Source organism: Salvelinus alpinus, chromosome 9 (assembly GCF_045679555.1).
Source record: "Salvelinus alpinus chromosome 9, SLU_Salpinus.1, whole genome shotgun sequence".
Taxonomy (NCBI): domain Eukaryota; kingdom Metazoa; phylum Chordata; class Actinopteri; order Salmoniformes; family Salmonidae; genus Salvelinus; species Salvelinus alpinus.
Genome location: NC_092094.1, coordinates 52,099,832 through 52,114,187, shown reverse-complemented (window position 1 = coordinate 52,114,187; position 14,356 = coordinate 52,099,832). Strand labels below are relative to the sequence as shown.

Sequence of the window (14,356 nt, the reverse complement as noted above, 5' to 3'; positions counted from 1 at the left end):
GGCTGAGATCCCGCTAACGGGATCGATATGACAACAGTCAGTGAAAGTGCAGGGCGCCAAATTCAAACAACAGAAATTTCAATTTCATAATTAAAATTCCTCAAACATACAGGTATTTCACACCATTTTAAAGATATACTTCTTGTTAATCCCACCACAGTGTCCGATTTCAAATAGGCTTTACGGCGAAAGCACCACAAACGATTATGTTAGGTGAGTGCCAAGTCACAGAAAGACACTTTTCCAGCCAAAGAGAGGAGTCACAAAAATCAGAAATAGAGAGAGAATTAATCACTAACCTTTGATGATCTTCATCAGGTGACACTCATAGGACTTCATGTTACACAATACATGTATGTTTTGTTCGATAAAGTTCATATTTATATCAAAAAAATTGCAGTATACATTGGCGCGTTATGTTTATGTTCAGTAGTTCCAAAAACATCCGGTGATTTTGCAGAGAGCCACATCAATTTACAGAAATATTCATTATAAATGTTGATGAAAATACAAGCGTTATACATGGAACTTTAGATATACTTCTCCTTAATGCAACCGCTGTGTCAGATTTCAAAAAAGCTTTACGGAAAAAGCAAACCATGCAATAATCTGAGTACGGCGCTCAGAGCCCAAACAAGCCAAAAAGATATCCGCCATATTGTGCAGTCAACAGAAGTCAGAAATAACATTATAAATATTCACTTACCTTTGATGATCTTCATCAGAATGCACTCCCAGGAATCCCAGTTCCACAACAAATGTTTGTTTTGTTCGATAATGTCAATTTATGTCCAAATTCCTCCTTGTTGTTAGCTCGTTCAGCCCAGCAATCCAACTTCATGACGCACGAGCAGACAAAGTCCAAAAGTTCCATTAGTCTGTAGAAACATGTCAAACGAAGTATAGAATCAATCTTTAGGATGTTTTTAACATAAATCTTCAATAATGTTCCAACCGGAGAATTCCTTTGTCTGTAGAATTGCGATGGAACAGAGCTCGCTCTCACGTGAACGAGCGTCACGAGCTCAAGGCATTCTGCCAGACCTCTGACTCATTCCCCTCTCATTCGTCCCCACTTCACAGTAGAAGCATCAAACAAGGTTCTAAAGACTGTTGATATCTAATGGAAGCCTTAGGAAGTGCAACATGACCAATATCCCACTGTATCTTCAACAGGGAATGAGTTGAAAAACGACCAACCTCAGATTTCCCACTTCCTGGTTGGATTTTTTCTCAGGTTTTTGCCTGCCATATGAGTTCTGTTATACTCACAGACATCATTCAAACAGTTTTAGAAACTTCAGAGTGTTTTCTATCCAAATGTACTAATAATATGCATATATTAGCAACTGGGACTGAGTAGCATGCAGTTAACTCTGGGCACCTTATTCATCCAAGCTACTCAATACTGCCCCCAGCCATAGAGTGAGTGATACAAATTTAATACATCTAATAAAATAATAATAAAATAATAATAAAATAAGAGTCAACTAGGATTTAGTGGGCTATTTACCTCAACTTCAAGAGAAAAATGTATGAGGTCGTGAGTCTTTCAGTTCTATATTAGCATTTTTTAAAATCAATTTGTTCTCCTTTCAGAGTGTAACTACTCTAAAAGGAGTTGAAGAGTGTAGCGTTGACAGCTCCGCTCATTTGCCCTTTAACAATTTATAAGGAGGCCAGGGTTTTTCCTATCCGCACTGAATATTTCATGGCGTCAAATAAGCAATATTACTGCGCGTGAAGTCATCACCACAAATAAATGATGCGTTCAACAGAATGGCAAATGTTTTGTGCCTTTCGAAAGATACCATGTGACTTAATCTAGCTATTTTCTCTCGTTTTCAAAACCACAAACAATTATTATGCAACTGTATGTAACAGCTTTAATTTGATGGAATACTATTTGTTCACGTCGAGCGGTTGTGTTTGTGATCTTTACTATCCTCCTGAGATGACCGTTTTCCACAAATTGAGAAATGAAAATCAGTTGATCCATCCTTTGTCATGCATGGGTTTCTAACTGTGTGTCCCAAATGGCACCCTGTTCCCTATACATTGCACTCCTTTTGACCAAGGCCCCAAGTAGTGCCCTGTATAAGAACTAGGGTGCCGTTGGTGATGCACCCTTAATCGGGGATTAATTAGGAGGACTCAAAAGGGTAGCGTGGGATGTGGCGTATTTGCGTAAAGGGTTTGCTCTGCATAATTATCAGCTAATGAGACAGGAGAGAGGGATACGGACACACTTACACAGGTAGACTTGCAGGCACGTACACACACACAAACAGGTGCGATGCGAGAGGGGGAGGATATACATGTACATGGAGGAAAGTGACGCGCACACACACACACACACACACACACACACACACTGTAGGAAACAGTAGGAAAGATTGGTCTGTAACAGCCCTGTCTCTCTCTCTCGCTGTCTGTCTGTTTCTCTATCTGTCCCTGGCCTACAGGTTAAACTCAGTCGGTTATGTGAGCAGGACAAGACCCTGAAGGATCTGGAGGTCCGGATCAGCTCACTGAAGGACGATAAGGTACTGACACTTCATCTCTGTACTCATCTGTGTCTCACTGCATTTGGGTCCGTTTGAATTTATCAGCCAAGAAATCAATGTCAAGTCAATGTGTGAGGTAAAAAAAAGAAATTTAGTCCAATTTAAAGGGTTTTATTTTATGTTTTTTCTTCCACTTTGACAAAATTGACATCATTGTGTGCATTTCCCGAGTTTAACTGAAATTGACCTTGACCCTGCTGTCTCTGATATTGACCTCCTAACCCCTGACCCATCAGGACAAGCTGGAGTCGGTGCTGGACGTGTCCCACCAACAGATGGAGCTGTACAGAGACCAGGCGACCCACCTGGAGAAGATAGCCTACCAGCAGAGACTCCTACAGGAGGACGTGGTGCACATCAGGGCCGAGATCTCCAGCGCGTCCACGGTGAGATCATCAGACACATCTGAACTTTAAGCCTGAGCCTTACCCATGCCCGCAATGTTTAAGCCCTGCCCTACCCTGGCCCGATTGCTTCTGCCAAATTTAAGGCCCCGGGCCGAAATCAGAAATAACTTATTACATTAGTAAATCCATTAGCTGCTCTTCTCTGTCTGTCACTGGCTCGCTGCGCACGGGTCGCTCTGCATGCGCGCTGCTCATGACGCCTCGGGGAGTCTGTGAGTATCCATGGCAACGGCTCCGCTTGCTCTGCTCGGTGAAGAGACATGAGAGAGCAGTTAGCTGTTAGCTTTCGTCACTCTAAACTCCGACAAACCTCAAGGAACGTTATTATTTTCTGTGGAATGATCTCTCCTTCTCTTGTATTATGACGAGGTTGAAGCACTGTGTTATGATCTTAGTCAGATGTGACTGTATTGCCTAGTAGAGCACGAGCAAATGACTTCAGAATGTTACTGATCAATTTAGTGATGCCCGAGCCCTGCCCGTACCCTGGTTATTGATGAAAAAACAGGTCCCACCCGGCCCTAACCCGATCTACGTCGGGGCCCCGTTGGAGCTCGGGTCGGGTAGCAATCCGTCAATCAAATGTATATATAAACCCACTTTCAGCAGATGTCACAAAGTGCTTATACAGAAACCTAGCCTAAGACCCTAAACCGCAAGCAATGCCGATGTAGATGTATGGTCTTCTGTGTGGTTCTGGCCATCACATTCCACTGTATATGTTTACGGAAACTCTGTCTTCCCCTGCTGCCTCATGTTATATGTAGGAGATGGCCCGGGCCTGGGAGGACTACAGCAGGCTGGAGAGCTCTGTGGAGCAGTTGAGGGCCGTGCTACAGGCACACATGAACCACAGCGCCACCCCTCAGGTCAGAGCCCGTACTGCACCTCAGTGCTGTGCAGTGCTGCTATTCCACTCGATGGGGACAATGTCCACAGGCGTAGACGTGAACAGAACATAGAGTTGTTATTCACTGTTTTGAAGCGTGTACTGTAGATGGGGTGGGTCTACTGGGAAAAGCCTGTTTGTTGTGTGTGTGTGTGTGTGTGTGTGTGTGTGTGTGTGTGTGTGTGTGTGTGTGTGTGTGTGTGTGTGTGTGTGTGTGTGTGTGTGTGTGTGTGTGTGTGTGTGTGTGTGTGTGTGTGTGTGTGTGTGTGTGTGTGTGTGTGTGTATAGCACAGTAGGAACCAGCTAAGATGTGCGTGTGTGTAGCAGGAGAAAACCGAGATAAAGCGGGAGCTGTGGAGGATAGAGGATGTGATGGCAGGACTGAGCTCCAGCAAAGCAAACTACAAGATCACAATCGACTCGGTGCAGAACCCAGGTGGGAGGAATCACCAACTGTCCAGACATCCACGCCCACCCACTGTGTTTTACCATATTTTACTCAATTAAATTCAGATCAAACAACTTTATTCATCCCCTTGGGGGAATTCCTAACTACAAAACACTACATGGGAGACAAACGACTATGGTAGTTTTCCATAGCAAAAAGACGAATCTAGTCTCTCCATACCATGTACTCGTGTTACGAAACCAACTGCACCAAACTACCTCCATATCCTAACACTTAACCATGACAGACAAACAAGCACAGAGGTCAGTCATACCTTCATTTGTCGCCTGTGTGTGAATTTGCACATCTTCATTTGCCTGTGTCTTTCTATTCTCCAGAGAGGAAACTAGTGGCTTCAGTGTCGGACCCTGAGGTGCCTTCGCAGAGCGCGACGCCCCCCGTAGGGGAGGTTAGGCCCCCTCCTCGCAGCTCCTACACACTGCCTCACAACCCCGTGCCAAAATGGGTGAGTGGCAGTTGAGTTTGTAAATCTGGGTTTGCTGGGGGATGTAAACCTATACATGGACCACAGTGGGTTAATAATAACAGCAGTTAGTCCTGCGTTAGAGTGGATGTGTTCCATCAAAGTCAAGCTGTCAAAAGTGTGTGGGTTTGGAACTACTGTGCAAAGCGATTCTTTTTTTTTTTTTTAAGTAAATGAGTTGAGAACACTTGACCGGTGCTGTGAAGGGTCAGAATACATAAAACACATTTAACAGTAAAGCTGAATATGAAACCTAGATAGCCCAGAGTAGAATGACTCCCTTCTAATCAGGGGTTGTCTGAAAGCGTTACCAGCTGACAAATCCTTGATTCCTCCCGCTTCAAGGTCCTTCCCCCTCAGGTTTCTTCCTCCAATGAGCTTTGAGGTACTTGACAATAAGTACCAATTGTGACTGACTTCCTGTATGGGTGTGGCTCTGGTACAGGCAGAAGATGAGGCTCCTCCCAGACCACCCCTGCCCAGCCTCTACGATTATGAAGACCCGCCCCCCGCCATCCCACCCCTCCCCAAAGAGGCGTCGGTGGTAGTACGACACACGTCGGTTCGCGGGCTCAAACGCCAGTCAGACGAGAGGAAGAGAGACCGAGAGAGCGGAGGGTGTGTCAACGGAGACTTTAAAGTCAGGACAAGCCTTTTATTTACACTTATTTTGTTGTTTATTGTTAAGACGAGCCTTTGTTGTGCTACGAAGGTGTGTGCTGCGCGTACAACAGTGCTTTTATCGGGTACCGTTTGTAAAGTTGAACGGTCCATTGCGGGCACTTACGGTATCAACAAAAACACTGCTGTTTTCAGCTATCGCCATCGAAGCCGGTTTTACAGGGCGATATCATACTGTCACTCAGCCGTGTTAACGCCCTCATCATTGAAATCCTACTGACCCATGTCACTTTGAGGAGATGCGAAAGGCTGCATTCTATTCCAAAAAGCTGTCCAACATAGCGGGAATGAGTGGCTAACACACCTTTCCAGTCGTCTCTGAAGGAGAGGGAATGAGGGTTGAGGGAAAGGCAACGACATTTTGAAATGGAATGCAGCCTTTACCTCATTGAGAGCAAGATGTATTGTATTGAGTAATAAGTTGCCTCAAACCTCGCTGATCTAGTTTGTGACAACTGCAGTATGATTGCGTGTCAGGTGGAGCTGCGGTCATACCTGAGTGAACCAGAACTGCCAGGGACGGGCCAGAGCAGCACAGGGTCTGAGGGGGGCTACCAGACCCTCCCAAACAAAGGTATCATCAGCTAGCCTGCCATTCAGACCAGTGTTATGCTGACATTCCACTCTTTGCCACTCCGTGTCTCTTCAGGGCAGTGGTGCTGTGTCAGAATGGGTTTCCCCCCCCAGGCATACCACAACAGTGTTTCCTGTTTCCTGTCCATAACAGGTCTGTCGGGCTCATCGCCGAGGCTGAACCAGTCCAGTAACATCTCCTCCTACGTGACCCTGAGGAGAGGGGCGGCCGCCTCTGCAGAGACGGTGAGTCACCAAACAGAGCCTGCTCTGGTCAAAAGGAGTGCACTATGTAGGGAATAAGAAGGGTGAGTCACCAGTCACGGCACAGGGGAAGGAACGAGACATGAGCTTTATCCAAATCAATCAATCAATCAAATGTATTTATAAAGCCCATCAGCCGATGTCACAGAGTGCTGTACAGAAACCCAGCCTAAAACCCCAAACAGCAAGCAATGCAGGTGTAGAAGCACGGTGGTTAGGGAAAAACTCCCTAGAAAGGCCAGAACCTAGGAAGAAACCTAGAGAGGAACCAGGCTCTGAGGGGTGGCCAATCCTCTTCTGGCTGTGCCGGGTGGAGATTATAACACCCTATTTGCTATGTAGTGCACTACGTTTGACCAGGGTCTATAATTCTCTGGTCAAACGTAGTAGACTATGTAGGGGATAAGGTGACATTAGCCATGCAGTGACCTCCTCTTCTTCAGGAGAACATTCACCAGACCGATTGTCTGTCTGCACAGCACTGGGCCGATTCGTTTTTTTTTTGCCTGCTGTTTGTGCGGTGTGTTATAGGGACCACTCTCCGTTGGCAACTTCTGGCTGTCATAGAATCGGTTTGCAAATTACGTCCGGCACTCTGTTCAGAGGTCCGCGGAGGCTCGACAAACCTACCGGTCTGTCCTTTACACACACACTACAAACACCACAGAGCTATGGAGCGTACGCCTAACTCGACTAACCTGGGAGTTTCGTTTAGTACTTTATCCTGAGACTGAAGAGGAATTAGTGTTGAGGATTCATTGTTGTTTTTCTTTCTTCCTCCTTTCCTTTTCCCCTCTTCATATCACACCCCTATGTCACTACTCATCTCATCTCTTTCACTGTGTTTCTCTCTCCTCCTATCCTTATCTCTCTCTTTCTCTCCTATCCTTATCTCGCTCTCTCTTTCTCTCTCTCCTTTTCTCTTTCTCTCTTTCCCTCTCTCTTTCCCCCTCTTTCTCTGTCTATCTCTCTCTCTTTCTCTCTCTCCTTATCTCGCTCTCTCTTTCCCTCCCTCTTTCCCTCTCTTTCTCTGTCTATCTCTTTCTCTCTCTCTCACACTCTCTGTCCCAGGAGAGACCTAAGAGTGCTTTGGAGCAGCTCTACTCCTCTGGCCAGCAGCCCCAGCCTCTGGCCCAGGCCCCCCGGGGCCGCATGAGCGCAGAGGAGCAGCTGGAGCGCATGAAGAGGCACCAGAGGGCCCTGGTGCGCGAGCGCAAGAGGAACCTCAGCCAGGGAGAACGCCACTCCAACACTGCTCATCGTACCTCCTCCACCAGGGCTCTCTCCTCCACTGACCTGGGCTCAGTACGTTACCCCCGCAGCAGAAGCAGGGACCACTGCCACTGTCGCGCCCCCGCCGAACCCCCCACATAGGCGCCGCCGCAAATGCTAACATGCTAACATCCCCTACTCACCCTCTCCCCCATGTGTAACCAATGGCACTAACATGAGTAAGCGTTAGCATCGTGCTAGCACGCTAAGGGCCAGTGGGACTGGATGGGACAAAGCCGTGGCTGGCTGGGCTATAGAGCGGTTGGACTGTGCGTGGTGGAGGCTGCTTGGGAGAGTAGGGGAGGGGATATCTGTCAAAGATGGGACTGTGAGACAGAGCTGTTCCCCATATTAAGGTGTATGGGTTGAGTTTACCTGATCACTGGTGCCCCCGTGTGGTACCTCACTGACACACACTGAATGTATATCAAGGAGAAGAAGAGGGGGACTGGCTACAGGCATAGCTCTGCCTTCCCTCTCTCTCTGTCACGAGAAAAGAAAAGCCCATTCATTGTACATTTACACTACATGTACATTAGTATTTATTTACTGAAGGATATTTTCAGTAGCCTATACATTTGTAAAATTATATTTTATAGAGATTTGATAAAATGGGATGGGGAAATGTGTACCATATTTGAACAAATCAACTCGGTGGGAAGTGGCACAAATCATTATCAAACCGCCCTCCTTCCTCCATCTTTCAAATGATATGAATGGAATGAAATCAAAGTGCCTTTTAGTTCCTGGTGAATAATCATTCCTCTTCTCACAAAATTCACCTTCAGCCTCTTTTCCCACCGTGTTTGTCTTATTGCTATGGCTACCACAGAATCCCATTTAAATCAGCTTTCAGATAGTTGTCTTACGTCTGTTTGAGGTTTCTTGTGCGTGCCAACCTAGGAGAGTCAACCTTACGAAGGCTAATTAACCATCTAATATATTATCTAACACACAATCTTAACCAGATTGCTGTGTTCATCAATACCCTGAAACTCCTTACTACATTTGCCATCGACCCTTGTGTTCCCAAGCTCCTACTAACATTTGGCAATACGTAGATCAACTCCTGCTGGTTACTAACTTTCATTTTGTAACGCTTCGCCATAATAGCCAGAGATTTTAGGCTCCCTCTTTTTGGTCATTTGAATTTATTTTATTCCACCATGACACACTAAACAGTCACTTATTCGCAGCATTTGGTTTTTAGTTTCTGCCACATCGACATTATCACAGCTTTTTTTTTTTTTTTTTACTACAACAAAGACTTTTGTACTTAACCGTGGTTGATCGCTACAACGACCTACTTCTACGGTCAAGGTCATAGTGAGAGAGTATTAGCCTATTTGTTCTGCTTCACTGCAAATGAAAGGACAGGAGAGGGGAAAAGTAAAATGGCTGCCGCCAGCTTACCGTCAAGGCAGGTGTAAATTCCACCATGTTGCTTTTACCCATCCCAATTGATTTATTTTTAGCGGCGAGGATGAACAAAAATTGCACAGAGAAAGGAAGTCACTAGAGACACTAGAGAATGCTAAATTATACTGAGAGGCAACGCACAGCTCCTTCACGCCTGTTCTTTTCCGTTGTAGAGATTTGCGCTCAAGAATAAAATAATTTTGCTTCAACAAAAAAAAAATCACCTCTGGCTGTGTGTTTCCATTTTGGCGGGGGTTTGATGAATATGTATGTATGTATTTTCCCAGGGGGGGTGTGGTTTTCCTCTGTCCGGTGAGCACAATAACGCATGTGATGCACTTTCTCCTCACATCATGGGAGGCTTACACGCACTGGAATGGTAATGATGCATGCATGGGTTTGAGAGCTAGGACACACACAAATACACTCATACAGTACAAACCGATATTTACTCACAACACAAATGCGTTTATGTATGTGTTTGGAAAAGCAAATGTGTGTATGTGTGAGTGTGTGGTAACAGGTTAATCAGTATCCTTTTGGTGGTTGGTATTTTATGTTGCTGTCATTAATCTAATAATAAAATCCTCTTTCTGGTAATCCTGGAAACAATTAAATGCAATGAAGTGGCTGGTGGTGGAATGGAGACGCCGTAGGGACTTCCTATGGTGACAGTGCAGAAGCCAAGAAAGACAAGGTTTCGGATGCATGGTCCTCACTCCTCAAGACTTCATTTGTCCCTGCAACACAGAAGCTGTCCGTCCTCATGGGACTAGGATTTGTGCTGTGAAATCAGCTCCAGATACAATATACCTTACATTACGTTTTTTTCTCCGGGTTCTACACAGGGTGGTCCAATCTGTGCTGGTGTTGTGTTGTCTCTTAGTGTGAAATAATAAGTAAAAAATACTTTTTATTTTGCCTCTGAAAATCAACCAGATGAAGTAACTGTTGTGTTTGTCCCCCCCAGTGGTCAGATAAAGTAACTGTTGTGTTTGTCCCCCCCAGTGGTCAGATAAAGTAACTGTTGGTTGTCCCTCCACTAGTGGTCAGATAAAGTAATGGTTGTTTTCCCACCCAGTGGTCAGACAAAGTAACTGTTGTTTGTCCCTCCACTAGTGGTCAGATAAAGTAATGGTTGTGTCTGTCTCCCCCTAGTGGAGGCAAGAGCAGGAGGACTTTGATTTGCAGCTGGAGCAGAAAGCTCAGGTGGAAGAGCGACAGGTTGCCGAGGGCCAGAGCGACGAGGGGCGGAGCGAGCTGAAGGAAAAGAGGATCCAATCAGACGAGTGGCTCTCGGTGATGGCCATGCCCATGAGGGAGATGGACATGGAGCCCCTCGACTACGACCTGGATCTCAGTCGTGAGGTACGTTCGCCGATGGCCAATCAGGATCTGGCGCCGAATATTCTCCTATCAATACTCTCCATTATTGGTTGAATATTACATCTGTACTCAAGTGGTTTAAAGAGAAAGTTCAGTATTTTAAAACTTAATGTTAGGTGGTTTCTGAAAGTAGTCTATGGGCCTGGAGAAACTGTAATCCATGCTTGTTTTGTTTTTTTATTATAAAATACGGAACTTCCCCTTTAATATTATGCAGTCGTATATGGTTTGAATTCGAGGAAAGACTGTAGCCTGCTGCACTCATACTACTTCCCATTCACCACATACAATGAACTGATGCTTTCAACTACAATCACATAACCTTGCCTTTACGGAGCCTCGTAACTATACAGAACCGCAAAGTATACATTTATCTAACCCCAACAGTGTGACCACCTAAACAGATGATTGGTGTATATTGTTCTAAGCCTGAGTACGGATTGGTTGGTTGACTGGACATCTTCACTATGATTGGTCTATGTAGCTTTCCAAGCCCCGAAAGGTGTCTATCCCAGAGCGCTATGTGGAGTCAGACCCCGAGGAGCCTCTGAGTCAGGAGGAGATGGAGGATCGTCAACGCAGAGCAGAACGCATCAAAAACATCCTGGCCAAATCCAAGTACTACTGACTTAGTTTCAGCCATTCAGTTCATGTTGATACAATGAGGATGATGACGGCGATAATAATATATTTGTTTTATATCAATGCTCCTTATTGAGAAAAGGGTAACACTTTATTTGGATAGTCCATCTGTAAATGCTCTACAGCAGGGATCATCAACTAGTTTCAGCCACGGGGCCGTTTTTTTTCTTGAGCGTATGGTCAGGTGGCCGGAACATATTTCCAAATCATTTGTAGACCGCAAATTGACTGCAAGGAGCCCAAACAGATACAACATTTGACTAAAACAGGATGATTTCTAACCTTGCTTACATTTCTATACAATCACATATATCTCTCTATTATGCGTGGAAATACTTTGGAACAGATTTCCAAAATTAAAATGACTTGGCGCTGATTTGCTGTTTATTATTGTTGTTTTTACAGTCTTTTATGTCTCGGGCCGGGCCGCCAGGGGAACCCTGCTCTACAGATTATAAGCATAATTTCAACAGCATGTCTTGGGCCTTTCAGTAGCAACAGTATATCACATCATTTTCAACAAGGTAGTTTATAGTCCATCTATGGATGTTCAGCAATCTGTAGATCATCAGCAGCATTTTAACAGAATGCCTTTAGTCCTTCAGTAGCATCTCCACTGTGTTTCATCATTACAACATCCAGATGACATGTTACTGATCGTCTGTAGATAGTTTGTAGAGCATCTACAGATGGACTATCCAAAGAAAGTGTTACCTAGAAAGGAAAACATTAACGGTATCGCAAGCATCATAATGCCCCATCTCATGGGTCCCTGGATCCTGTGTTGGGTGAGCTGTGGCTGATTTGATAAAAATGTACGGATTAAAACATGGGTTCTGACTTGAACCTTAAGCAAACTACAAAAGCTCTAGAACCCATTACAAAAAAAGCTGACGCAATAATCACCTGTGTCCTAAATGGCATCCTTTTCCCTACACTCTTGGTCAAAAGTAGTGCACTATATAGGGAATAGGGTGCCATTTGGGACGCTGATTTCCTTTGTTTCGGTCTCTCTTTTCCCTGGTGTGTATTTCCCTTCCCACCTTGTGTGTCAGTTTTCAGAACATACACCCGTCGTCTGGCGTGTCTGTCCCACTGAACTTCACTGATTTGGACTTAGCCATGCAGCAGCAGGAGAGGATCATGACTGTGTCCCACGCCTTGGCCTCGGAAGCCTCCGTTAAAAGCAAGCAGTTCACAGGTCAGCTCATACATGCACATGCTTTAAACACGCACACTGCAAATGTGCATACCGCCCAGTTCACACACACTCATAGGTGACTCTATGTGTACAGCGCACATACACACACACACACACACACACAAACAAACAAACCCTTTTCCCACTGAACTGGCCTACAGTATCTTTAATCCCATCATAACCATGAATTCTTTCATAAAACTCTCCCAATTCTAAATTGGCGTGAACAGAGACTCCTTTAATATTCCTATGCAGTGCCTTCGGAAAGTATTCACAGCCCTCGACTTTTTCCACATTCTGTTACAGCCTGAATTTAAAGATGATTAAATTTCCACAAAAAAATTGTCATTGGCCTACACACACAATACCTTATAATGTGAAAGTGGTATTATGTTTTTAGAAATGTTTACAAATTAATTACAAATGAAAAGATGAAATGTCTTGAGTCAAGTATTCAACCGCTTTGTTATGGCAAGTCTAAATAAGTTCAGGAGTAAAAATGTGCTTAACAAGTCACATAATAAGTTGCATGGACTCTGTGTGCAACTATTGTGTTTAACATGATTTTTGAATGACTACCTCATCTCTGTACCCCACACATACGATTATCTGTAAGGTCCCTCAGTCGAGCAGTGAATTTCAAACACAGATTCAACCTTCGCAAAAAAGGCCACCTATTGGTAGAAAATTTAAAAAGCTGACACTGAATATCCCTTTGAGCATGGTGAAGATATTAATTACACTTTGGATGGTGTAGTAATACACCCATTCACTACAAAGAGACAGGCGTCCTTCCTAACTCAGTTGCTGGGGAGGAAGGAAACCGCTCAGCGATTTCACCATGAGGCCAATAGTGACTTTAAAACAATTACAGTTTTAAGAATGTAATGGCTGTAATAGGAGAAAACTGAGGATGGATAAACAACATTGTAGTTACTCCCAATACTAACATAATTGACAGAGTGAAAAGAAGGAAGCCTGTAAAGAATAAAAAATATTCCAAAACATGCATCATGTTTGTAACAAGGCACTAAAGTAATACTGCAAAAAATGTGGCAAAGCAATTAACTTTTTATTGCACAAATGTTGCACGATCCAGGTGTGGAAAAAGCTCTCAGACTTACCCAGAAAGACTTACAGCTGTAATCGCTGCCAAAGGTGCTTCTACAAAGTATTGACTCAGGAGTGTGAATACTTATGCAAATGAGATTTCTGTACTTCATTTTGAATAAATGTGCAAATATTCCTAAAAACATGTTTTCACTTTGTCATTATGAGATATTGTGTGTAGATGGGTGAGTTATTTGTATTTAAAAAAAATCCATTTTGATTTCAGGCTGTAACACAACAAAATGTGGAATATGTCAAGGGGTATGAATACTTTCTGAAGGCACTGTAAATATCAGGCAGGAAACCTAAGCTATCACTGTGCTGTTGATATATAGCCTCCCTTCAGAGAATCCAAACTAGTTCACAGGAAATTATTTAGACTTACTATTATGTGTGAGGCAGAGCCTGCATCCTGATTCTCCCTTGTGCACTTGCATACTTTCTCGTATGGATTTATCAATGGTGGAAACTCCCTCCAGCCAATGCTTACATCAATTCTATGACACTTGAGTATGCAAGTGCACACAGTCTGTGAAGGGTACAGCACACTCCGGGGTGAAGTTTCCCTAGGTACAGATCTAGGATCAGCTTTCCCTCCCCCAATCATGACCTTAACACACTAGTGGGGAATATGCTAAACTGACCCAAGATCAGTGTCTAGGGGCAACTTCACCCTACAGCACAGTAACCGGACCCTCTCTCATTGTCCCTGGTTGTGCAGAGAGCGAGATGCTGGGGAGATGAACAGATCTAGTGAAGGTACACCGCATCTCCTCTGAGTGTCGTGACCTTAAGATGCCTCTGTGATGTTTGTGGTGGCATAACTGTAGTCTTTAGGTGTCATTTCTGCTCTCACGAGATTGGGTGTTTTGGTGGTTGCTTTTCTGAAGTGTGGTGGCTTTTCGCGTCCAAATGTTCTTGGCTCGTGTGTTTTGAATGTGGAAAGGTTTTGCCTCATTGTTTCCACACGAACACGTTTGGATAATACTTGGGCCTTTTAGAAAGATGGTTTA

The 14,356-nt window shown here is 44.4% G+C and overlaps 1 protein-coding gene across 20 annotated transcripts in view; it reads left to right on the top strand.

The window, feature by feature from the left end:
* LOC139584006 (pleckstrin homology domain-containing family A member 7-like) overlaps window positions 1–14,356 on the top strand; it is a 163,739-nt gene that overhangs the window by 148,760 nt on the left and 623 nt on the right. For 15 of the 20 annotated variants that reach the window (XM_071415525.1, XM_071415530.1, XM_071415529.1 and 12 more), the window contains 12 exons: window positions 2,466–2,546; window positions 2,804–2,953; window positions 3,742–3,843; window positions 4,188–4,299; window positions 4,650–4,777; window positions 5,241–5,435; window positions 5,954–6,050; window positions 6,204–6,295; window positions 7,385–7,618; window positions 10,163–10,372; window positions 10,875–11,008; window positions 12,088–12,233. In XM_071415525.1, coding sequence (XP_071271626.1) covers window positions 2,466–2,546; window positions 2,804–2,953; window positions 3,742–3,843; window positions 4,188–4,299; window positions 4,650–4,777; window positions 5,241–5,435; window positions 5,954–6,050; window positions 6,204–6,295; window positions 7,385–7,618; window positions 10,163–10,372; window positions 10,875–11,008; window positions 12,088–12,233 — 1,681 coding nt within the window. Of the gene's footprint in view, window positions 1–2,465; window positions 2,547–2,803; window positions 2,954–3,741; window positions 3,844–4,187; window positions 4,300–4,649; window positions 4,778–5,240; window positions 5,436–5,953; window positions 6,051–6,203; window positions 6,296–7,384; window positions 7,619–10,162; window positions 10,373–10,874; window positions 11,009–12,087; window positions 12,234–14,064; window positions 14,103–14,356 lie in introns of all 20 variants that reach the window. The other 5 variants (XM_071415526.1, XM_071415534.1, XM_071415545.1 and 2 more) reach the window with 2 other exon arrangements.